At 45.5% G+C, this 25024-nt stretch overlaps 2 protein-coding genes across 2 annotated transcripts in view; one reads left to right on the top strand and one right to left on the bottom strand.

Moving 5' to 3' along the window:
* LOC135400854 (uncharacterized) overlaps window positions 1–3121 on the bottom strand; it is a 148013-nt gene extending 144892 nt beyond the window's left edge. The window contains exon 1 of the mRNA XM_064632798.1: window positions 2833–3121. Coding sequence (XP_064488868.1) covers window positions 2833–3030 — 198 coding nt within the window. The 5' untranslated portion in view covers window positions 3031–3121. The remainder of the gene's footprint in view (window positions 1–2832) is intronic.
* Window positions 1–25024, top strand: part of LOC135400855 (sarcoplasmic calcium-binding protein 1-like) — a 46357-nt gene that overhangs the window by 236 nt on the left and 21097 nt on the right. The window contains exon 2 of the mRNA XM_064632800.1: window positions 24325–24392. Coding sequence (XP_064488870.1) covers window positions 24335–24392 — 58 coding nt within the window. The 5' untranslated portion in view covers window positions 24325–24334. The remainder of the gene's footprint in view (window positions 1–24324; window positions 24393–25024) is intronic.

Genomic DNA, 25024 nt, shown 5'->3' with positions numbered 1-25024 from the left:
CTTTCCGTTCGAATACGAAATTTTCTCCAGCGTCTACTTGCCGCGGGTTGTACGTGGATCTTTTCCCCCCAATGTTTGTTTTCGGTTTGTTTCGAACGTGGAAACTGTACTGATACTGGATTCAGATCTGGTGGTGCTCTTAATCGTGAAGAAATTTGGCTTTCTTGAATTATATCTCTTATTTTGCGAGGTAGGATTCATCTTATTCGCTTAACGTGTGAAACAGTGAGCTACAAAACAGCACGTGAACATAAAAAGTATTCTCAAATCCACGAATCGGAAGAAGGGAAAAAAAAACGTGTGAAAGCCTAATGAACAAGTTTCCTGGGTAGACAGCAGATATATGCTAGTTCTATATGACGTTTTTCGATATAAGATCGCATCCTATATATGAGAAATTACAAAAGATAGTGACTGTTCGTAGATGATAGAAGTGGGCGCAGATCTCATTTTGAGGAAGTCGAAGTTGGAAAATAAAAGAACGAGACTAGACGAACTTAGTACGCACGGAATAAATAATTATGTTCGGCTTCATTCAAATGTAGCTTTTGTCACTTCGCTTCAGCAACTCGGTAGTCATTCGGCTTACACCGTCGAGGGCGCGGAAAGATGTGAAAACATTTAGAAAAGAATATCATGCTTCTATATTGACAATTTTGTATTCCAACACAGAATGTGTTGGAAGTCCATTGATTTGCCAAAACGAAGGCAAATAAGCGCCTCGAATTTTAACTTGCAAACACAGTATACGTCGTTCTTTACCGTAAACACATTCATTCCATCAATCGCGATTGATCATTTCGCAGTTATTCCATTGTATGTATGTACTATGTATGAATAGAAAAACCCAGTAGGTGGTTACACCCCTTGCTTGAGCACTTATCTTTGTCTGCACGGAATAACGACCCCTTGCTATATCAACAGGGAAACGTCACGAAGTCGATCGAACAATCCACCGGCCATGCGTTATACCTTCCCAAAGCTTCGCCGTTAGATTCGGCGATAATCGATACTAATAAATTGACAATCAGGGCGGGACTCGACTAAAAGATAACGGCATGAAATGAAAAAAAAAAAAGAAGAGAAAGAAAGACCTCGTTTGAACAGCAAGTAGCGCATGACGTCCATTATTTTTCTACTTTATTAGTACTAATAATATTTTGTTACGTATTTTTCTTCCAACGCAACGGATCCCGTTGAAATGTCCTTCCAGCACGCGATGGTATAGGTATAGTGATGAGCAGTATTTGTCACGTTTAATGATTCTATGGCGGGTGCCACGTGCAGCCACTCGCATGTAGGTGAGCGATATACAGACGCTCATATTCATTTCAATGGAATTCAATTACAAGTATAGCAACAGCGAACAAAACCAAATGTAGTTACCTGCTCTTACGACCCTCTTAAAAATGTGATGTAAGAACGCGTTCCACAGCATCGAATTACTAATTGAGTCTCTTGATTCTCGCATTAACTGCAGGAAGAGGAGTAAGACTGAACCAACACAGCTGGACAAAGAAAGATTTTGTTGTTCTTTTCTATGTGCAATGGGAAGGTACTTCATTTAGTCTAAATTTAAAATCTCTTGCGACAGTTTTATATATATATATATATATATATATATATATGTAGTTGATGACTTCAACAGAACAATGTCTCCAGACAATGGCCTGACAAAAAGGTCGTGTTCGTTGTCTTTCATTTGTGTGCTTCGGGCAGGCTCGAAATTTAGCATGCCAGTGCTCACCTCGCCATTATATGCGCTTTCGCAATAACTGGAAAGCAACAACTTGCTCCAACCGATTCTCAGAAATAAGTGGTAGCATTAAACGATCAAAAAGCCGAACTTCCGTTGACGTTTCCTAGAAGCAGGCTCGGCTAATCTTGGGGGGGGGGGGGGGGGGGTTATTGAATGACAATTTGCCGTTTCATTTTCATACATCTGTACCGTTTGGAACACATTGTACAGGTTGGGAAAAAAGTTTACGGAACACGCGAGCGACGTGCTTTTTCTTCGGTGCGACACCCTAGCGGCTGCCGGAAGCGGGTGAGTTCACTGTTTCGGAGGGGTGGATGGATGCGCTGTTAGCGACACGCAGTGGTCGCTCCAGTGTCGCTTGGATTGGATGTGCCTGGGAAGTACGAGTTCCCGCTGGCTGTGTGTCGCTCACAGCACACCCTTCCATCCCTCCGAAACAGTGAACTTACCCGCTTCCGGCTGCCGCTAGGGTGTCGCACCGAAGAAAAAGTACGTCGCTCGCGTGTTCCGTAAACTTTTGTCCCAACCTGTACGTTTTTGTATTTGTAGAATAGACTGCTGTTAATTAGACAGGATAGCTTTGATAGTGTTAGGTATGATGGATTTTAATTAGACAGTCAATTCGGTAGCTAATGATTATAATGCTTGGCATGATAGATATTAACTAGATATTTGTTAATTCGATTAGATGGCTATCATAATCTGGGGTATGATAGATGCGAACTAGATAGTCGTTCATTAGTTCCAATCACTCCAATGGAAAGTATCCCGCTGCTTTTCTGTCATGCCACCACTAGGCGCACTGTACAGTTAGCACCACCAGTATTCACGCATAGGATACCACGGTGCATTATTTATCTTCATGCCTCTCGTCAGGATAAAATAGCTCGAAAGGCAGAACAGTCAAAAGTACTGCTTCGAGATGACCACCCGCACTACGCATAACACATCTAAACAACTGTACCTCGTTACCTCAGTTAACTGACCACAAGTGATAGAGCGCATCTTGCCATTCCCGGAATAAATTTTTCCAATAACTAAACGCAACATAAAGAAAAAGAAAAGTTGTTCACCTTCATTCGATGATGACCCCTCAAGCACGCCGAGCACGATATTTTCCGCATGACACAAAAGAAACGCACTACCTGCGTGCCACAATAACAAATTTCATCCATATATGCAGTAGCGACCTGCTTCATCCACGTTGTTGTAAATCCACTGTGTAGTAGTAGCACCACATGAACGAACCGGCGATGTTCTACAGCAACCATGCGACGGTAGAGTGCCTGGAAAATTCTGGTGATAGTGATCACTGTCTGTGCGAAGATAAGGTTGCAAGGAAGACAAGGCCGCTTGTTTGTACAAAAGAAACAAAAATGATTGTGGCCTGCGAAGTATAGTGATTTTGTTACTTGACTCAGCTCCCCCCCCCCCCCCTCCCCGCGTTAGAAAAGCAAAACAGCACCAATCTGGGTAACGAATCACTGTGTAACAACTAACAAAAGTACTCCATAACCACCCAAGCAGCACAACGTAGCGAAAGTCGAGTGCAATAGGGGTGGACGGTATGTGTCTTATCAATGTTATTTAGTTTCACGAGTCTGTTCAAGGCCTTCCACCTACCCGTCCACTCCTATTGCACTCGACTTTCAGTGCATTGTGCTGCTTGGGGCAGTACCGTTTTCATCGCTGTTGTCTGTAACCATGTTAGTTTTGTTAACGATAAAAAAAGTTGCTCGTTATGGCAACAGGTTGCTTTGTAATGACTAATGAATACAGCTCTGATCAGAGGGACAGCCGTGTTGCGGCAATATGCGGCAATATCTGGTCATCCATTCCATTATTCCGAATTATTCGGTATCGTGCGTCGTGATAGCATAGTATTTGATGTGTTGGACGGCTTCGTAAAGTAAGGCCTGTGGTCATGTAGTATTGGAAAACTTTCCGTGCGAAGCATGCGTACATGATTCGCAGATATGGAGGGGCAATAGCCGATGGGGCTCCAAGCCAAACTCGTGCACGATTTTGTGCTTCGTTGTTCAATTTAAACCGAAAGCGAGCTTCTCCTGTAACCCTTTATTCGTTAAGGAACGCGTGACGTGTCACTGAGGCCGATGAAACAATTGCCGCCCTTGTCACATGGCCAACGATACAAATAGCAGATCCCCGCTTTGTCAGGTTGCAACAGCTCAATCGCGCTTTCCACGTGTTTCGAACAAGAAAAATATTATACAAGCGGTTGTGTGCGCACCAGCATGGGAATGATACTCTATCAGTGTATTCACACGAGGCACATCCTCACGGAAGATTCCAGTGGAAGAAAAAGCGAAAACACTGCACACAGAGACGCAGTTCCGTCCCGTGTAATGTTGAGCATTCACACGGTGCGGAATATCGGGAGCGACGTACTGCGCACATAGCAGACGACACCGTCAGCGTCTTTTCCTGTCGTCTGCTACGGAATATCTTGTGGCTGGGTTGCAGGATATTCCCCACGGTTAGCAGCGTACGTGAACACTTGACGTTGAGCGCTCGCGCTCAGAAAGTTATGACGTTTGTCGCGTCTTCCGCTTCTGCGGTGAATGTCGCTCGTGTGAATACACCGTATGGTACGTAAGCCTGAGCACAGGGTGAACGCTGAAGGCAACACGACTCAGGCTCAGGCTTATTTAGCATGGAGTTTGTCCACGTGCTGTGGACGCCGTTTTTTTTTCTTGTTTTTTTTTTTTTCTTTTTTTCTTTTTTTGTCGGGCAGCAGAAAGAGATTAAGTATGTTGAGCACTCCTGATAAAGTGTGCTTCAAAAACCCGCAAATATCGTTTCCTTGCGTTATGTTGGGGTGCTCTGTAGGAACCTGGAAGAGTAGCCAAGAAATAGCCAAGTAGCCAACCCCGTTTTTAAGACGCCAAACGAAACCGAAAGTAGCCCAATCTGGCAACCCTGGCACTTGCATGAACGCAACAGGAGCATATCGTAACCTCTTATCGCAGCGCATCCTTTCCCACCGTGCCATGTCAACCAATCCGCTAGAGAGGAGAGAGGTTCTTCGAACGCTGTAAAGAAGCTCCCCGTAGAGGTCCTTCTCCACGCGTCTGAGGTCCTATTTGCAGTTTCTGCTTCTACGTAATACCGAACCCTCACACTTTCGTAGTACGCTCACACAAGACACAAAATCACTTTTATGACGCGGTCACGTTCTCACACCTCGGGAAAACGAGATGTTGAATCCGTTTTTAGCACCGCTTTTCTGTACGCCAGTGTACGCACTGTCTTTCATTATGTGCAACGTTGTTCTGCCCATCAGTGCCTGTGGCTGATGTCCAGGCTGAGGACCAGCGCTGCAAGTCGCTAGCTCTATTTCTTTTTATATCGAGTTAGCGCCGCGAAGCAGCTGTGATGGACATGAGCAACGTACGGACATGGGCAGATGGAGAGAGGACAGCAGGAAGGAGGGATAGAGAGGGGAGGATAACAGGAGTCCTGGGCTGACTTCAGGGGGAACTGTGCCAACGTCCGTCTGAAAAGTCTGCCGGAAAACCTCAGACAGTATAGCCGGTGGCAGGGTTCGAACCCATCACCTCCCAGATGGTACTGTACTTTTTTGTTTTTAATTAGTTTTCTTTTTTTTTCTTTTTTTTTCTTTTTTTTTTGCTTTACGTGGACTGAATTCCTTACGTTTGCTAGTTCCGCATTCTGACTGAGAGCGTAACTTAGAATTCGCATCGTAATAAACGACGGCGTGTTTCACATTTTCGAAAACATGAACGGCAGAGGCTGTGTATCCAAGTCAGAGCCGCGTACGCTGCAACCACTATAAGCTTTCGATGTTCGCCGAACCTTACGGCCTGCAGAAAGGGAGTTGCCTCAGGACAGAAGCCGCCGATATTTCGAACAGAGACGGCCTGCAGTCCTGGAGAAGAACAGGCAAAGCATAACCTATAAGTAGGGATCTGGGATTTCGGAGTTTATTTGTTGTTACATTCGGAGGGTACGAGTTTTGCGGAATTTATATTTTACACGCGAGTTATCCGAAATTCGTGGGAAAAGTAACGGCTGTGATACTCACCAAAAATAGTGAGAAGGTACTTAGCAAAAACGCTTTTTCTTTTGCGGCAAGGGGATCAGGCAACGTCATCTGTGTCAGGATAACCTAGCGACATGAACATCTCGAAATCCGCATATTCCTTGACATTATAGTCGCGAGACAGCTTTAACTCGCGTCCAGTGTTACAGTCTGCGTTTCAATAACTAGCTTTTTGGGACACCATAGGACTTCGAATCTGATTGCGACTCATCTGTGGCTCATTATTTCACAAATTAAGTGGTAAATTTGCTCATACATCGTCCCTTCGTCTATTTTTTGTGGTTGTCTGTATGTATGAAAATACCGCAAACTTATTCACACATGTTCCCTTTTCCGTTAGCACTAAGCAAACAAGGAACAGAATAAAGAAGTGATTGCCAGCAACCACGTGAACCTCGATCGTTATCGTGATCTTAGTTGCGTTTTCTCTCCACCAGGGCATCACTGTCATCACTGTTTTGGTCTTTTGCGTCGACCTTTTGCTGATTCTCCTACGTCGGTTGGAACACTTTGCCCATGGTTGCTTTGTCGTCCGTCGCTTCCTGTCTCTGCAACGTTCGCCGGTGAACCCCGAATTCAGGGAGTCGACAAACACGGTTTCGTTAACCCGTTTCTGCCGAATCTGATCAATGTCTGTTCGGCGCTTCGGCTTTCGGCAATCTGCCCTATATGCACCCGGACCGCTTCAAATTATACTGATCATTTCGGATGCGCGTCGCGTATAAAGAAATTTAAAAAAAAAAACTGTGAAATCATGTGACACCTCTTTTTGCTTCTTCTTGTATCATGCTATTTTGGCTACAAGTCTCATTTCAACGGGCACTACTCCTGCCAGAGAGCTATAATTAACGTGCCACTTTTATACATAGCGCGGATTTGGAAAGTTTCGTGTCAAATTACTAGAAACGAGATTGTGAACGAGAGATAGTTCCGGTATTTGAGAACGCCAAGCCTACAGGAAATATCTATACGAGAGACGCTTCCTCTCCAGGGGTAAAATATGATATGAGGACTATAAAGAAGGCTATATATCGCAGTTCGAATACGTACTATTAAATACTACTCAAATAATTCATTGTTCTTCATTTTCGGTTACACCTGAATCATATTATTTTGTTTGGGATTCGGAGTATAACTTGTAAAAGGAATGGGAGTGCTTCTGACATTTCTCGAATGGGAAGGGATTTTCGAACACGTGGTTTCCAGCGTAAAATAGCAGAGGACGGTTGGAATATGCGCTTTACGTTGTAGCAAAATTAACGCCGCATAGATTACGTGGCACTACAACTATACAGCCAAACGGTGCTAATCGGCCCAGAAAAGCTTATACGTCATTGAGAGATATATTTTCCAGCTGTCACAGACAAAACTCCTTGCTAGTACCTCGACGAATCATCACAAAAGTTATAGGCAGAAGACACCTGGGTTACAGCGGTGAAAACCATTGTGCGTCGTAATATAGAATAGACGACTTTAAAAAGATGCTCGCGGCGCAACGCAGCATGGGAACTTTGAGGGACACTGCTCAGTCGTCTGCTTCGGTTATGGTTTATCCCGGTTGACGCTGCTGCTGCGCACACCGGGAATGTTCTTGTTCTTCTTCTACCTCCGCCTCTGGCCGTCTCGTAATGTTTTCGAAGGCGCTCCAAGTTCCCATGATCCCTTGCGTGCGCTTGCTTTTGTAAAAACGCTTGTCCCATCCTACAGTTGGCAATACGAGGTCTATTGTGGAATACATATGTATCACGTGTATCGCGGATCTTCGGCGTCATGGTTGGATTTTCATGGAAGATTGAAGTCGTCGAAAAAGCCAATCCTTCGTGTTCTTTAATCCCCTGAAACTTGTGCTACTTTTCGTCTGTCTGCGTGTCTCATGACAGTTGCTTTCAATCATGTTCCATCATACATTTTCATGGGTTCCTGGGGTGGAGTGCGTGTTGTAGGTTGACATGCGAGTAGTTTAATAGTGCCAAATAGGGCGGAGGAAAAAGAAAAGTCTCGCTTATTTACTAAGAAAGATCAGAAAAAGCTTGTGATTGGAGCTGGGTCGGTTTAATTTCTACGATGACCCGACAAACGACGAATAACGACTTCCCGCAAAAGTCAGGCTATTCAACCGGCATGCTGTTTTACTCCTTGCGTGCCGGAGATGGACTACGTATAGCCTAAGTGCAGGAGGTGTGGCACAATACTGAAAGCTCTCGGGACCTCTGCGAAAGGTCTACGCACACATCTCCTTCAACACAACGTGGACACACTCGCTTTGCAATGCAACCATTTGGTGTTTCCAAAGGCAGCCTTTTCTCCAGCATTCAAACAGCCGGGAGCATTCACTTCTTGTCGCTTGCCAAGTTTTGATACCTCAGTAATTTCAGTTTTGTAAGTCGAAGCTTGGTTTCGTCCTTGATGTCAGTAAGAAATGAACCGATGAACGCCATACGTGACAACTGCGAATAAAACTCACTCTATCTGAACCGACCCTATGAAACTGACGAGGTCATCTCTCTCTCTCTCCCTCTCTATGTCTGCCTGTCCGTCTGTCTGTGCGTGCGTGCGTGTATGTGTGTGTGTGTGTCATCTGCGAAAACACAGCTAAAAATCATCATCAGTTTTGTTATTGAAAGCGTCGCATATTAAAAAACAATGGCATGCATTAACTTATCACGGACGTTTTGTTTGACATCAAGAGACAGAGCGCTGTCTCGGCTTTATCCCGATCGCGGAAGCGTATTCCAGACCGGATTCCCGGGACTCGTCGGGAACAATCTCGATGTCTCGGGAGCGAGAAAAATTACCGGCGATTCCCAACAGTATCGATTATGCTTCATCTTGAACGGATAAGGAAAACGCAGACTGGATTCAAGGCTTCTGCACTGCCCCTTCTATACAGGATGAACGCTCTGAGCACATCCCCGTCGAGACAGACATAAAACCTGGTGGCGCACTGCCGTTCGAATGGCGGACACGAATGAAAGCGCAACGTAGGACAAAACAAGAAAGGATAGTTCCTGACGTTGTTTGCTTGTCGAGGATTGTAACTGTAGCTGACCTATAAATTTTATTGAGCTTGCGTTTCCCTATACTCTATATAGGACGCACTGGACTCGGAGACGTTCTCATGTTCCCGGACGTAACGTTGAACCAGGTGCTTCGAATGGAAAAGTACCTCTAAAGTTTCTAAAGAAAGATTCCACGTCGAAACTTGGTCGTTATAGTGAACTATCAAAGCATATTCGGCTCATATTGCTACAATACGTATGAACTACAACTCTATGCTTTTTCCTTTCTCTTTTTTTATTCCAGAATGTTGAAGAAAGATTTATGCGTGAGAATTGAAAACGACTAATCAATAACACTAAGAAGTTCTGAACTCGTTTCTTTAACTCCATAAAAACTTCGTGACGGCCTTCTATAGAATACCTTCTAATTCCGTTGCTTGTATTTCCTTAGCGAATATTTAGCGTACCTTTGTGACTTTGACATTCTTCATTGTTCTCTTCGTCTAGCGAATATTTCCTCAGGTTTCTAGAGGACATCGGAAGTGTACTACTACAAATAAATGAAAGATTACAATGATGGTGAGATTATACGTTCCGCTACCTTTCACGTATTAGCACCAAAAAACATCGACACGAACCTGTTTACTTTTGATACTTTTTAATACAAAGTCATCCAGTAGCTCTCCAAGCCGTGGAAGCCATTTCAAATATACACAGCCCGACGTCTGATTTAATACGCCAGTTCGTTTGTCATTGCCGATTCGCTCTCGGCAACTTGGGAACCGCTTCCAGACATATTTCGCAATGTAGAAAGAGACGACCCAACCACGCTTCTATTGATGTAGTCCCGGTGTGTTACCGATGGAAGGAGCACCGTTTGACATTTCTGCCAGAGCGATGCTGCAGCGGTGCCGAGCGTTTCAGTCTTTTATCGCGAAGCAACGCTGACCTTTACACCGTCACTTGCGGAATACCCGCCTGGCGTGTAGCGACGCTGAGCTGCCATTTATTAGGTTCTTACATAATTTATCACTCTGCATCTATTGTATGAGTTGGTGGGCGTAAAGTGGTGGTGATGGTAGTGGTGGTGTGGTTATTGTCCAAAGGACGCAGCCCATAGAAACGATATGCGTGAGAAGTATAAGCGGAAGAGGGTAATATTTCAGACCTATTCCAGTTCCTGATCTTTGGATAACAGGAGACGCCATCGTCCAAGCGCTACGTTCTGCCACCTACGGGGCATGAAAAGCTCGAGTTCCTGCTTCTAATGTCTCTAAATGGGTATTTCTTTTCTATTACTATTTTTATTTATTTTATTTATTATTTTATTGTTTTATTTCACATAACTTCCTTCTTCATGCAATTTGCATTTCGTGCATTCATGCGCAAGCACAATGAGGAGACGCTCCGACAATGAGTGAGGTTGACGTCAACAGGCTCGGCAGAAGGAGACAGACGAATTATCTTAATGCGATTGACTTTTCATTAGCTTAATATATATATCTAACCGTAGCTAGGAAGCAGAAGTTCCACAGTAAATAATGCTGAGCATTCCCACGATGCCAGAGTACCGGGAATGGCATACAGCGCAGATAGCAGACGACAATTTCGACACTGTCGTCTGCTACCGATTATCTTGCAGCTGAGTACAGAATATTCCCCGTGGTTAAAAGAACACGAAAGGTATGACAGCAGGAAGCTTTATAACGTTTTGCGCATCTTCCGCTGGAGTATTCTAGGGAATGTCGCTCCCATGAATGCACAATACGACAGTGTTGAAAAGAAATGTGAAGTTGATGCAGAACAAAACGGACACTCAGACTTATAATGTGGTTCACCATGTCGAACCGTATTACTCCTCCATAAGTATACAAAAGTAGCGATGGGCCAACCGAATCCGCGAATCCTCGAATCCTAGGCAGGGATTGGAGATTCGGGAATCCGAACCCCACAGTGCCGAAAACGGCGAATCGAATCTTTCGAATCCACAGTCCACGTTTGTTTGTTTCTTTTTAAAATTTGCGCCTCCGGAGACCGCCGAAAAGCCTCATTGGCTTTCAAACTGATCGGCTGCAAAAATATCCCGATTTGAGGAAACTGTCGAAAAAGTTCCTGATCACATCCCCATCGACAGTAATATCAGAAAGACTCTTCAGCACATCAGGTGTCATAGCTCATAAAAAGCGCTGTAGGCTAGACCCTGAGCGGGTGAGAATGCTGGTGTTTTTGAACAAAAACCTGCAGTAATTTAAAACTTTCAGCTATGTTTTCTTGTTTGTTTGTTTACACTGCTCTGGACTGAAAGAGTTCTTTACAAGTTTAAAAGTAACATGGTTTTGCTTTTGATTGATTGGTTGATTTTGATTTCCTTTAGTCGATGAACAACATGTTAAATAAATGAATATATGGGTATGTTTTCTCCTGAAAGTGAACTATGATTTAATTTGTTTTTCATTAAACATGGATATCAATTCTACTTCAAAACAAAAACTGTGCACTAAGAGAGTTTTTTCCCTGGCTTATTTAATTATCTGTCAAGAAAGGATTCGAAAAATTCGAGATTCGGAAAATTCTGGATTCGTCCCATCTCTCTACAAAAGTGACGCAAAATAGCAAAAATAACGAAATAAAGCCAATTACGAAAGTTATTAGAAATAGGACACTTTTCCATTGTGCCGTTTCCTCAGATCAATATAGCAGCACACAGCCCGTATATGCTTTCTTCCCCGTTAATGAACGGTCTTTGCCGACGATCGCAGATCAATGGGCAAGAAGATTGGGTCTGTCACGAAACATAAAATGACGATATATATATATATATACTGTGCAGCTAATTTTAGAGAGCTCATCTCGCTGTGCACAATGTGAAGAAAGGACACTATATGTCGATGACGAATAGGGGTCTGTATTCTTCCAAACGACGTGGACATCTCGATGGGAAGGACTTGTCAACATGATACGCGATTAATCGTGTGTGGAGGGCCACTGTCTGCGCATGCCTCTATCTTCATCTATTCGATCAAGTAGAGGAACAGGAAGGTATTCTTTAGCAGCGGTTTTTCCTCTTTATTTCCCCTGTACAATACCGCTGAGCACTCGGCTCTCAGTGTTATGGAGTAGACAGATCCACATTTGTGGAACTATCATATTTATATTTTTCTTGGTGCGTGCATGCATCCATCCATTCAGCAGCGTTTGATGATGTATAAAGGACAAAGAAAAAAAACACAGGCATGTATGAATGTCAGTACATCTTCTGCACCCAAATAATGGATTCCCCCCGCCACGGATTATGAAGGAAAATCCCTCTCTGCCTTTCTCCTGTCTTTTTTTTTCTTTTTCTATCTATCTGATCTAATCTATGAAACATCGCAATACAACTGGTTTATTACCCACGCTTATAGTCTTTATCGGTACTTGCGCGAGCGCTTTTTAGAGCAATCACTACTCAGGGCGCGATATACCACTATGGCGACATAAACCGTGATTATGACCATGACCTGCATTTATTTATTTGCGTGTTTGTTTGTTTTATATGCACTTGCAAACAGGGGATTGAACCCCCCTCGACGCAGAGACGCATTACATTTTGAAAACGCTATAAGAGAAAACAAAGCATCGGAATACGAAACGCAGTCGACCGAAACAACACGGAGGCTCCTCAAATACTCATGCAAAAAGGCAAAACACGCATAAAATGTAATGCACAAAATACGAAAAATTGAAGAAGAGAAAAAAAACAGGCATGTGCAGCTCTATAGAGGAAACACTAGACCATGTGTTAGGCCGTCACTTGAACTCGCGGAGTGGTGTGGCAGAATAGATGAGGTCGTTATATGCACTGAAGAACGTTGTCACTAAAAACGTTGCCATAATCATAGGAACCAAGAGTCGTTGAGTTTGGCGTAGTGTATATGGTGTGCAATAATCAGTGTGCTTGTAATACTTAAGAACAGGATAGCCTGTAATGTTGACTTGCACGGAACCTTCGTTGCTTATTACTTGCGTTGTTTGCTTTTTCTTGGAAAGCACAAGAAACGCATTGTCGCTTACCGTCTTCGGACGGTCGACTGTGTCTTGGTCCGCACTTGGTGTCAGTCTTAGGGATTTGAAGGAACAAATCAAATTTAAATCAAATCCGCAATTTGCAGAAGGCGCTAAATCAAATCAAAATCATGTCCGGATTTAAACTTATTCGAGTAAATCAAATCACTTTAAATCCGGATTTATTTTCAGCACGCCCAATCAAATATCTTTTTAGACCCGGATTTTTCAAATCAATTACAAATCCTGAAGAGGAACTAAAACTGCTCAACAGCTGTGGAATGGTTTCAGAATCGACCGCAGTTTTTGAAGCTCAGATTTTTACACAGAATACCTAATTACTAACACGAATTTCTAACAGTTGCGTAACTAAGAAAAGGAGGCGAAACATGGAAGACATCTACTTCAATGGAGCTCAAGGAGCATACACTGCGGTAAAAAGAAATGGGAACTTGATTGTTGGATGAACATTGTGCTGCGGGAAACGCAGTGCTCAGTACTTCCTTGTCGCTGATCTTGGTATGGCACACCTGCCACATGACATATTTCTTCATGTGCACTACGTACGAACGAATGCAAAGAACTATATGAAATAAAGGGATGGGAGAGGAGCATAATGATACAGTACTTGGTGGGGAGTTGGAAGGGTAAGATGGGTTCTAGAGCTTCTTTATTTTTATTTTTTATTTTTTTCGCGCATGAAGTATAGGCAGTGAACTGACGTAAGCAGCGCGCAAAACCGCCGTTGAAGTGTCCTGGCAGTGCCACCGAAGAACAACCTTTTATTCTATGAAGAGTCGCCAAGCTTTTCTCAGTGGCCTATTTGCCGAATATTGAAGTGTATTGAATTCAGTGTCAGCATTGTATTACAAAGTATTACAGAGGCAGCCAGAGCCGCAGCAAGCGTTGCGCCACAGTCGCGCAAGCCTGCACATCGCTCATGCATATAGGTTGAATTTCATGGCAAATTATATCCAAATCAAAATCCAAATCTTTGAGAAAAAACGTGATTCAATCCAAAGCCAAATCTCTAAGCAAAACTGTGATTCAATCCAAATGCAAATCCCTGAGTAAAAGTGTGATTCAATCCGAATCCACATCATGTTCATAATGAAGCTGCCGATGGTACCGGGAAGGCGGTTCCACTCCAACGATGTATGAGGAAGAAATGAATCGTGAAATGATCTCGTTGAGCATGACGGAATGCCGACTCTCTGCGGGTGATCGGTACGAGCTGAGATGTATGAAGGCTGTTGGAATAACGATTCTCTGAGGTGTATATTACGATAATAAATCTTGCGAAACAAACAAACAGAGACGAGTTATTTTTCGACGAGTGCCAAGCATAGAGGGAGATTGAGGTTATGTTTCATAGCAGTGACACTGGTGGTGCGGTTGTAGTTACCAAATATGAATCGAGCTGCCCTGTTTTGTACTGTTTCTATTGAGTTTGAAATAGTGGTGTGATCAGTATCCAACACGGAGGCTGCATATTCCAACTTAGGAAGGACGAATGATTTATACAAACTCACCTTAGTGTTAACTGGAGCGGATGAAAAATTTCGACGAGTGTAACCTAGAGCTCGAGAAGCTTTGCTAGTGATATACTCCACAGGAGGGCGCCATGATAGGTTTGATGAAATGAAAACGTCGAAGTATTTGTAAACTGATACTGATTCAAGTGGAATGTTATTAATGGAATAAGTCGCATGCACCAAGAAAGCTTAATGAGATCAGTGCGAAGTAATTCCATATCAGAATCGTTAGTAATCTGACGATAGATGACACAATCATCAGCGTAGAGACGTACGGTGGATGTACGATCATTTGGCAGGTCGTTAATGTATATGAGAAAGAGAAGCGGGCCAAGGACAGAACCTTGGGGAACCCCAGAAAGGACAGGCGTTAGACTGGATTCGTTATCGTTTACGGAGACAAACTGTGAGCGATTAGTTAAGGAGTGTATCCAAGCTAGAATTTTATCGTTTGGTGTATCGTTTTACTACACGTTCTGCTCACTGTTTGTGTCGACCTGATGTCGGTCTTTAAAATTCATACACCATCGTTGCACTGGCACAGTACTACACCGACATGGCCGCTGTCAAACAGCTTCGTTCCCTTTGCAAATTCTCTGTAGTTCAGCGCAGGCTTTCCGTCTTCCTCTAGCTCGTTGATCATGTGGTTGCACACATCTGAAATCAACAATAAAGGTATGCTACTTCATAACGACAACATAACAGCCCATACATGCATATATGAGAAAGATATATATCTTTCTCAGGTAGTTGTACCGCAACCCTTGCGATAAAAAGCAAGAAATCACGATCTTACGATATTACATTATGAACGTACCCACAACGTAATGTATGCGCAACAAAAGAAGAGAAAACGCCGAAATATGTAGTAACTCGAGCGCAGTGGGGCCGATCATGTGGGACGCACGAAGACAGAAATACCACTCTAAATCAAGCAAATGCACTTACCTGACCGTTCAAGCTTCGGCCAAAGCCTCGTGTCATCCTTCCATCCGGAATTCATTGCAAAAAGTTTAAAATCGGGGAAAGCGTCTCTGGGTTGCACCGCCGTACAACGAGCGCCGTGCCAACAGGCAGCCGAAAGAGAAGGCAAGCAGTGGCGCGCAACGTCACGTGCGCTAAGATGGCGGCGCCCAGATAACTCTGCTGTAAACGGTCTATAGAGTACCCTTTGAGAAGAGGATTAATGTCCTCACATAAGCGGATAGCGCTTAATGGAATATGATATATTCGAAATGGGCTTACGTCACTCGTGCTGTCTGCAGCTGTCGACGACGTTATCCAGCGCCTAAGCGCATTACAGGGGCTTCGGGGGCGTTTTTGCGACCTAGACTCAAAGCAGGAGAAGTATATTCTAGCCCAAGCGCCGTTCAGGATCTCCTCTTGACATTGACCGATGCACTTTCAAGAGTACGAGCATCGTGAAATATTTATCAGTCCTACTGCTAAGCCTCAAACTCCACTCCACGCGGCTTGCTGAACGGCAAAACACTAAGCTAGCCTGTACTCGAAGTTTAATACTTATTTATTGCGCTTCATTAACGGTTTCGTCCTTAAAGTATTGAGCTTCTTCAAGCGTTGTTCACTAAGAGTTGCTCTTCTCTGTGTGCGAAGTGTAACCGTTGCTGACGTGGTTCGACAAGTTTAACGTGCACAAGAACTCGACATCTCTAATTAAAAGCCCAACGCTCGGGATGCTTACATTCCCTTGTCGTGTTCCTTCCTGTTAATGTACCACATACTGTCTTCTGCAGTGCGGTACTTCTTGTAACTTCTATTACGCTTTCTATTATGCTTGCAATGTCACAAGGATATGCATCTAATATTTGTTGCCACCAGTCTTTTTTTCTTCTTGCTGCGTTCGCACTCACCTTTGCGACATGCACTGCGGTATACCGGCACCGGGTCTCCTCGACGACTCCAATATTGGTTCTCTCGCTACCCGCGGTCGGGGCGACTGTTCTTTGTTTCGTCTACCTTCCGTCGCGTCGCAATGGGTTAGGACCAGTTCGCGTGGAATAACGGTTAGGATGATCGCCTTCCACGCCGAGGCTGTGAGGTGACACGGGTTCGAATCCTGTGCTGTCTTAGGTTTTCCCTTGGTTTTCTGGCAGACTTTCCAGACGAATGTCGGCACAGTTCCCCCTGAAGTAGGCCCAGGACGCATACTATCGCCCCTGTCCCCCACTCCTTCCCGCTGTCTTCTCTGCATCTGTCCACGACGACTACACCACCACGATAGACCGCTGAGTTAGAGCTCAGGTCGAGATTTTTTTTCTTTTCTCTTTTTTTTAATTTTTATTCCGTGTTAGCGTCGCGAAGCAACTGTGGCTATGAGCGACGTACAGATGTGGACAGATGGAGAGGGGACAGCAGGAAGGAGTGGGGAACAGGGGGGTTAGTATGCGTCCTGGGCAGACTTCAGAGGAAACTGCGCCAACATTTGTCTGGAAAGTCTTCGGAAAACCACAGAGAAAACCTCAGGCTGCACAGCCGGTGGTAGGATTCGAACCCACCACCTCCCAGTCTCCAGCACGATTTTGGAGGTCGAGGTTCTAAGGTTGCACACGTCTATATGGACGCATCTGGTGGGGCCGTAGCAAGCTCCCTGTGCCAATTCTTACCTTATATGACGCCTGCGGTGAAGGCGGTGTAGTTGATGGACAGATCAGGGGGGCGGGAAGGACAAGGCTGCTTTAATATTGCGGCCGTGCGCCACCAACTACGGCGCGGCGGACTTGGTTATTCTGAATGCAACTTTGACAGTACTAGCGAAGAGAGTTTTGGCTAAGTTTCGGAATCGCCCCGGCTGTACGAGACCGTCCCTTTAAATGACGGTGCATATGCGCTCGACAATGCCGTTGGATGCAGGATGGTATGATGTCGTCCGCACTCGGGCAGTTCCTAGCAAGTTGGTGAAGGCGGAGAAGAGGGCACTTTCAAACTATCTGCCGCGGTCAGTAGTGACCTGAGACTGAACGCCGACTCGGGAGATCCATGCCGAGAGGAAGATAGCGTCGACAGTTTCGGCAGTCATGTCGGGCACGGGCACCGCCTCGGGCCAACGGGTGAGCCGGTCGATTGCTGTCAGTATGTACCGAAAATCGGATGACGGAGGCAAGGGGCCTACTATGTCCAGATGCACCACGTCGAAGCGAGTGTCGGGAAGGGCAAACTGGCCATGGGAGGCGATCGTGTGGCAGTACACGTTTGATCGTTGACAAGGCAGGTAGGCGCGGACCCAAGCCCGAACGTCTGCACGTATCGAGGGCCAGACATAACGTGCGCTGATCATATGCAGGGACGCGCGAACGCCGGGATGCGCAAGGTCGTGCAGGGAATTGAAGAGCGCTCGGCGAAGACCGGCTGGAACGAAAGGCCTGGGCTGGGCCCCGGACGTATCGCAACACAGCGTCAGCGCAGAGTCGGGAATGGCGACGTCGGTAAGCTTCAGAGAGGTGGTGTTGGAAGCGCGCAAGCGGGTGAGCTCGTTATCGGAGGTCTGAGCCTGGACGATGAGCCCAGGGGAGAGCTGTGGGTCGATGGCGTTCAGGTACGCAAGCCTGCTCAATGCGTCGGCCGGAGAGTTCTCCGCCCCACGGACGTGCTGGATGTCTGTGAAAAACTCCGCGATGTAGGAGAGATGGCGGATTTCTCGGGGGCAGTACCGACTGCTGGCGGAACGGAAGGTTATGAGTCAAGGGCTTGTGGTCGGAAAAGATGGAAAACCGACGGCCTTCCAAGAAATGCCGGACGGCAAGGTAGGCAGACAGCAGTTCACGGCCAAAAGTGCTGTAGTTTCTCTCTGGAGGTTGGAGGGCTTTGGAGAAAAAAGCCGTGGGCCGCCAATCGCCGTCGATCTCCTGTTGGAGGACAACCCCGACGGCGACATTAGACGCGTCGATCATGAGTACTGTTGGGGCGTCATGCTGCGGGTGATACAGTAGCGTCGACTGGGCGAGGTCGCCTTTGATCTTGCTGAACGTGGCTTCGGTTGTCGGGCTCCACGGTAAAGGAGACATGTTAGATATAGTGCACGACATCATGCGTCACGGGCTTCGTCCAGTCCGGTGCACGAGTGAGGGTAGGGCAAGGCTGCTTTAATATTGTGGCCGTTCGCCACCAACTACGAGGAAAGAATGAATGGGGCTCGCAGGCACCCGGGCTCGAGAGGGGCGTGACGCAGGTGTTGGCTTCGTCTGCGTCACGGAGCGGCGCGTCGTCTGCTACAGTGGCTTTAGAATCTGATCTAACGTTCGTTTAGGGCGAGAAGAACCAGTTATTCGATTGCCTTTTTTCACGTCTCTCTCTCGTTCTCACATCAGCAAGAGGCCACACTGTTGAATCGGGCTTTCCCCTTCTGCCTGAAAAAAAAAAAAATCTCTAGCAGCTCCTAGAAAAAATAAAAGTGTTCAGGAAACGGAGCTCTTTCGTTCCTTTTCTTCGATTCCTTTTTTTTTTTTTTTTTTTTCCTGACAGTGAAACTACGAGGCAAGATCGCGGCCTACATTTATTGCATTCAAAAGATAATCTGCGCAGCAAATGGTGGGGACCTTCCCGTTTTGTACCACTTTCATCCACCCAAGGAACTCAGATCTCAATCGTGCGACATCGTCGGCGAGGCTGCTTAGCGTTTCATGGCACCCATTTCGTACCTTACGCTCTATAGAATACGTATATTATTCACCAGAATGCCGCGGCAGTCCATATACTATGTACACTTTCGAGGCCCGGGAGCGCACAAGCGAGCGCGGCTTACGTATACCTTCCCGCAAATGAGATCGATAAAAATAACGGAAACGAATTTGGCCAAGAAGCGGCGCCGGCTTTGGAGATTTTGCACAAAGCAAAGTTCTAGTGCACAACCAGCAACAAATTGACGCATGAGGTTGTGCAGGGATGATTTTCGAAGGAATGCTACGCAACGTCACGTCTCGTGCAATCGATGCAGCGATAACAAGGAACCCTTAGCTTTCCACGGTGAAAAAAAAAAAAAAAGAACGGAAGAATGAGTCGAATTTCGTGCTGAAATATTGAATATTGTTTTGTGTTTTTACGGACTATTGAGAAATTTAAACTTGCACATAATACTGATTTCATAATACACCCGCCACGGTTCTCTCACGACGTAAAGCCCCGAATATGATTAATAACCCCGCTCGATCGCAACTCTTCACCGCGAATGATAACACAAGGTGTTACCCTATAAAAGCCTACCCACGCCGGCATGCCGTGGTCGCCGAGTACTCAATGCACGTGTAACATTGTGCTATCTACACTGGGACATTAAATCCAGGTAAATTTCGAAGTGATTGAGCACCACAGCGCAAAGTTAGAACGCGAAACATGCGGTTCCTGTAGTCAAAAGAACCCAAGATGGCGGTGTTGAGAAGAGCACATGAGACGCCGCTCCCTAGACGGCGTCGTGTCGCGCATGCTGCCAGCCGCATGGAAAAAAAAAGTTGCTTGTGACAAAGTTGGTTGCTCAAAAGTTGGTTGTGGTTTTCATTTCGCTTTCGTGTAACTGTCGCATCTTGCTCGCGAGATGAGCAACGTGGGAAACAAACTTGCCGACGTATCTAGCAGACGACAACCAAAACGGACATCGTCTGCTTACTGAGAAACTGAAACAAAATGACACGCTCTACAAAAGCGACACGTTGCCGCCTAGGGAGCAGTGTCTCAACTGCACTTCGCTACACCGCCGTCTTTGTTGTTTTGGCTGTACGGGAATTGCACGTTTCGCGTTATAACATTGAGCTATAGTGCTCAGTCAAAGTTTACCATGATTAAATGTCCTCACGAGCTTTCTATGTAGATAACACAATGTTCCACCTGCATTGAGTAATAATTGGCGAGCATGGCATGCCAGTGCAGGTAGACCTTTATAGGGTAACACCCTGTATATTGAAACGTTATACTTAGACGTTCCCTGCAATAAAAAATATGGATCCAGACAGGTCAGATTACATATTTTCAGGCGGCATATTTCCCGTCACTTACGCCTTAAAGAGGTACTGAAGTGCAAAAATTTCACCTCGCGGAATGTAAGATGCCGTTACCTTGACATCAGCTTGAAAGGAACGGGATTCGTCGGTTGCGTCGTCTGTGAATTATGATCGATAGAGAAAAAAACGCAATTGTCGCTTTAAGAGTGTATAGTTATGAAGTTCTGTCATTGAAGTAGAAGGAGTCTTTAGAGGGCCCACTCTTAAAGCAGGGGCCGTTTGCATAAAACAAAACGGAGATGAGATCGACCTCACGATGAGTTCGTACTCAAATGAGTAATGTATCAGACTTGAGGCAGAGACGATTGCACAAACCATTCTGACACCGTTCTCGTTTCATACTCAAGTGAGAGAGAACGAACTTGAGATCGGCAGCACGGCAACTGGCGTGCGGAAACTACGTCTACGTCATGCGCTAACCGTCCAATACCATGAAGGATAGAGGTGCTCCGTACAACTCGGATGTCGGAGCGGGCTGCTTCTACGACACTCGGAGATTGTTTACTTCTCGTGGTCGTCGTCTTTTATCTCTTGTCAGACACGTCAAACTATAGGAGGTAGGGCCAAATATTACTGTATCGCCAATCTGCAGTGCAATATATTCGCGTAGCATCATTTGATCTGCGGAAGGCATACAAGCATACGGCATTTCGAAAGGGTGACAGATTCTGTCGTCTGCGTTTTATTCAGTGCGCAAGTTCATACAACTGCGTGAAGGTTTGCACGCAGATATTTCAGTAACTACATCAGATTGTATAGTACTTCTGTTCAATAAAATGGACACCAAGCTTCGTGTGCTCTGTTGTTTTGCATTATGAAGACGACTACATGTCGTCCGTATCTCGTCGCTGTCTCTCAGCGGTTGAACGGCGGTGAAACGGAACCCAAATTAGACAGACGGAAGGTTACAAATGGCACGTGAAGTTGAGAAACGAATGGATGTCATTAGGTCAACAATTTTCCATTTGACAACAAACGCAGCGAAACACAAATGTACCAGTCCATTACAAAGCAACTATAGCTACATGCGAGTGGCCGATCAAGAAGCTATACCGTCTGTATCCAAACCAGAGCAGCCATTCTCAGCTTGAGAACGCATTTGACACAACATACAGTAGTTGAGACAGTTGAGACAGTATTTACCTGTCTCAAAATCTGAAAACGCTACACGAGAACGTGCTCAGGTGCGATCTCATCTTTGCTCTCAAATACGCTTTATGCAACCCGCTCAGACGCTGAGTACGAGCTTGAGATCGAACTCAGGTGTGAGATCGACCTCAAACCGCTTTATGGAAACGGCCCCAGAACTTGACCACATGGCACGGTGAAAGCGAACCTAAGAGCGTTCCATGCGGTAAGTAGTTCCATAAGCACCACCACCACCATCTGTTTTAAGAGTGTACCATCTAAAATACAGGCATGCAGTACAGACTACGTGGTCTCTCGGTCACAACCACGTATACCAACATGTTTGACGTTTACCGCACTCGACAAAAAACGAATATCGAACATTCATCTGCTACTTCGTGGAGAACTGAAACTTCCTGGCGTTTAAAAGTGAAATGAAAGAAGAAGAAAACAAGGTATCCTAGAGTCGCCGAATTGAAGCGAAGACCTATGGTTCAGATTTCGATATGTTTGTCCTTCGCGCACATCGACGCAGATTTTACACCTGGTTTTCCCACCTCGTTCCCCCGACTTTATCCCAGCAACGCAAGAAGAGTTGAAGCCCTATTTTTAGCCCAGGCTTCCCCGACAACGCCTCGAAAAATGCTCCTTTGTTGTGAAGCAAATCGAGGTTAGTGCCACCGATTGTAGAGAATGTCGACTTGAACTTGACAGCATCCAGCATTGTTCACTAGTTGTTTGCATATTTACAATAATACGACTACTTGGTGGACTCGAGGAATGAACGAAGACGTCGATGCAAACGGGAAAGCACTGAGCGGGCTAAACGACTGGTGTACCACGGACGACGCTTCACCCAGCATGTGCGATAGCAGGACTCGTCCCAGGGATTATTTTCAGCCCCTCTCTTAACTCAATCAAACGACGTCGGCTGTTGTCGTGAGGCGTAGAAAACAATGGGGATTGTGTGCAGGAGACGCTATCGCGTTGCGGCACGAGGAACGCGACAGAGTGGAGGACGATTACTTCGCTACGTTCATGGCTCTTAACGGTATATTGCGTGGTTCCCACTTGATGACACCCGACACGTCGTCACGGTGCGACGTCATGAGACGTCGGATGAGAGCACGGTCAACGCCACCTACAGAAGACCTGTTTATTGCATCCTCTGCCTCCTTCGCTACGTCACCGTGAAGCTGACGGTGGCTCGTCTTCGTGATTGCGCCCGCTGAAAGCACGTTCGTGATTGGCTACGGTCGTTGAAAACACGATCCTAACTGGCTGGCTTAGTTGTTACGTCAAGTCGACGAGTAAGCAGGTTTTCTGTATCTAGGTGGTATTCGCTCTCTGTAGTGTTGCCAACTTACATTCGCATTTTTCGCCCGTATTCGACGAAACATTTGCCCAGATTTCCCTAGACTGCGAGTTTGTCCAGCGGCGGCTCACATTCTCATTGAACTACCGGCGATGGCGTCGAGAACAAATACGAGAAAACGACATCACCTAAGCAACCTTGTCCTGTGGTGACAACTGACAAGCCGGTCGGAAAATGGGAATAAATGCGTGAGAAAGGTGTATTTGCATCGTGATTTCATGGTACACTCAAAATTTCATAACAGGTTCTCTCCTGTAACAAACAAACATGAGATGCCAGGGGCGATTTGGCGAGGGGCGGCAAGCAGAAAGGAAAACAAAACCGTGGTTCCCTGCACGAAAGCGGATGTGCGGAGCACACGGGTGCGGCCGACCTTCAAGTACCTGCCATCCATGCTGCCGTCGGTGCTTGGGGTGCGGAGTGAGATCAGCGATCAGCCCAAGTCCTTCTGTGGTTGCGTTTTTCCTTTGCTTGAGCCAGGGGAAATTGTATATCATGAAATTTTCGCTACAAGTGTCACGAACTCACGACAGTAAAATTCCCTAGACTTCGAAGGAATTCCTCTTTTCCCCAGGCAGACTTCAAATCCTCGAGATCTAGGGAAATTTCCCTAGAGTACTGAACACTGATGGTGTTTCTCGTGTTCTCACAAAAACGGAGCGCACTCGCCGCTTTGTCGAGCAGAACATTGTCGGCACTTGAGTCAGAGCGCTATGTCAAGTACACTCTATAAGAAAACAATGAGTGGTTTTAATCCTTCTGTGGATTAAATGCATTGCCACAAAAATTAGTCCCTCTAGGGAGTAAATGCACGGGGGTAAATGAGTGTCACGGAGTAGAGACTGCATTTCACATTCTGTTCTAACAGTCCCAGCTATATAATTCATGTCCATGAATTAAAATATTTCGAATTAAACCGTCAACCGTGGTATGTCGAGTGAGTACAATATTGCGACATCCATAGGGCGCGATTTCGGGAAATAGAACAACTAGGTAACTATTCCTTCCTCTGTGTTGGTGAAAAATTGCAAAGTTAGCTAAGTTATACAGCTTTATCCCGTCGAATTAACGAAGCGCACATAGTATTTACGTAGACTGTTGCATTCAAGAAACCACTTGCGAAGTTCAGCGGCTATTTGCAAATCTGGGAGTAAATTTCAGGGTCAGAAGATTAAAATGGGGAGTAATTGCAATCTGGAGGACTAAAAGCTGCAATTACTCTCTCTTTTTTTTTCTTTTTTTTTTTTTGGAGTGTAGTTACCTTCTGTACCTGTCGTATTCGAGCTGGAGTGTGCTCAAAATACATACCATCTGTACCAAATGTACCACGTACCAAATGCCATCTATTGGCTCTGTGTTTTGGGAGTTACGGACTGATGTTCCCTCTTACAGGTCAGCTGGAATGGCTTCCTGCTATGAATGGAGCAATCGTGTTCATTTTGTGGTCCGACACATGTATGGTAAGTTCCATGATTGTGTTTCTTAATTTTACTAGGCACGCAGTATAACAGGAATGACGAGCTACTGGCAGAGCCTTAAAATGAACGCGAGAGCAAACAACAACAATTAAATTATTAATGACGATGTCGTGGGGTGCTTCTCTGCTATGGGCTGCTGGGCCCTACCGCACATCGTTCCCATCGCGGCTTCTCCCGCACCTGTTTTTTCCTCTTTCTCTTTTTTTTTTTTTTTTTTTAAGGAGTAGCAAGCCGACACTTGCCTGGCTGACATCTCCTTTGTGTGAATAAACATATACCCCCCCCCCCCTACCGCCACGAGAGCAAGTGGCACTACTACATGACTAGGTAGTTTTCATTTCCCTCAGTGGCGTAGTACCTTGAGTTTTGCATTGTATGTTTCATTTCGCTGAAAGCATTCGTGCCAAAATTTGCGGAGAAGCTCTAAATGTCCAGCAGATTCCATGTGAAGGGCAAGCTGCCCTTTCCCATACTTGCGATTAGTAAATGCTTTTATTGCAAATACAAACCATTCAGCGACAGACCTGGTGGAATGCAGGGAAAACCAAGTACATCATACTTTTCTTCACAGAAACCTGGTACCCAGAAACCCAGGTAATGATTGAATCCTACAA

The sequence above is a fragment of the Ornithodoros turicata genome, chromosome 7 (assembly GCF_037126465.1).
Source record: "Ornithodoros turicata isolate Travis chromosome 7, ASM3712646v1, whole genome shotgun sequence".
In the NCBI taxonomy this organism is placed as follows: domain Eukaryota; kingdom Metazoa; phylum Arthropoda; class Arachnida; order Ixodida; family Argasidae; genus Ornithodoros; species Ornithodoros turicata.
The sequence above is the reverse complement of the archived record's forward strand: the minus strand, read 5'-3'. Positions and strand labels throughout refer to the sequence as shown.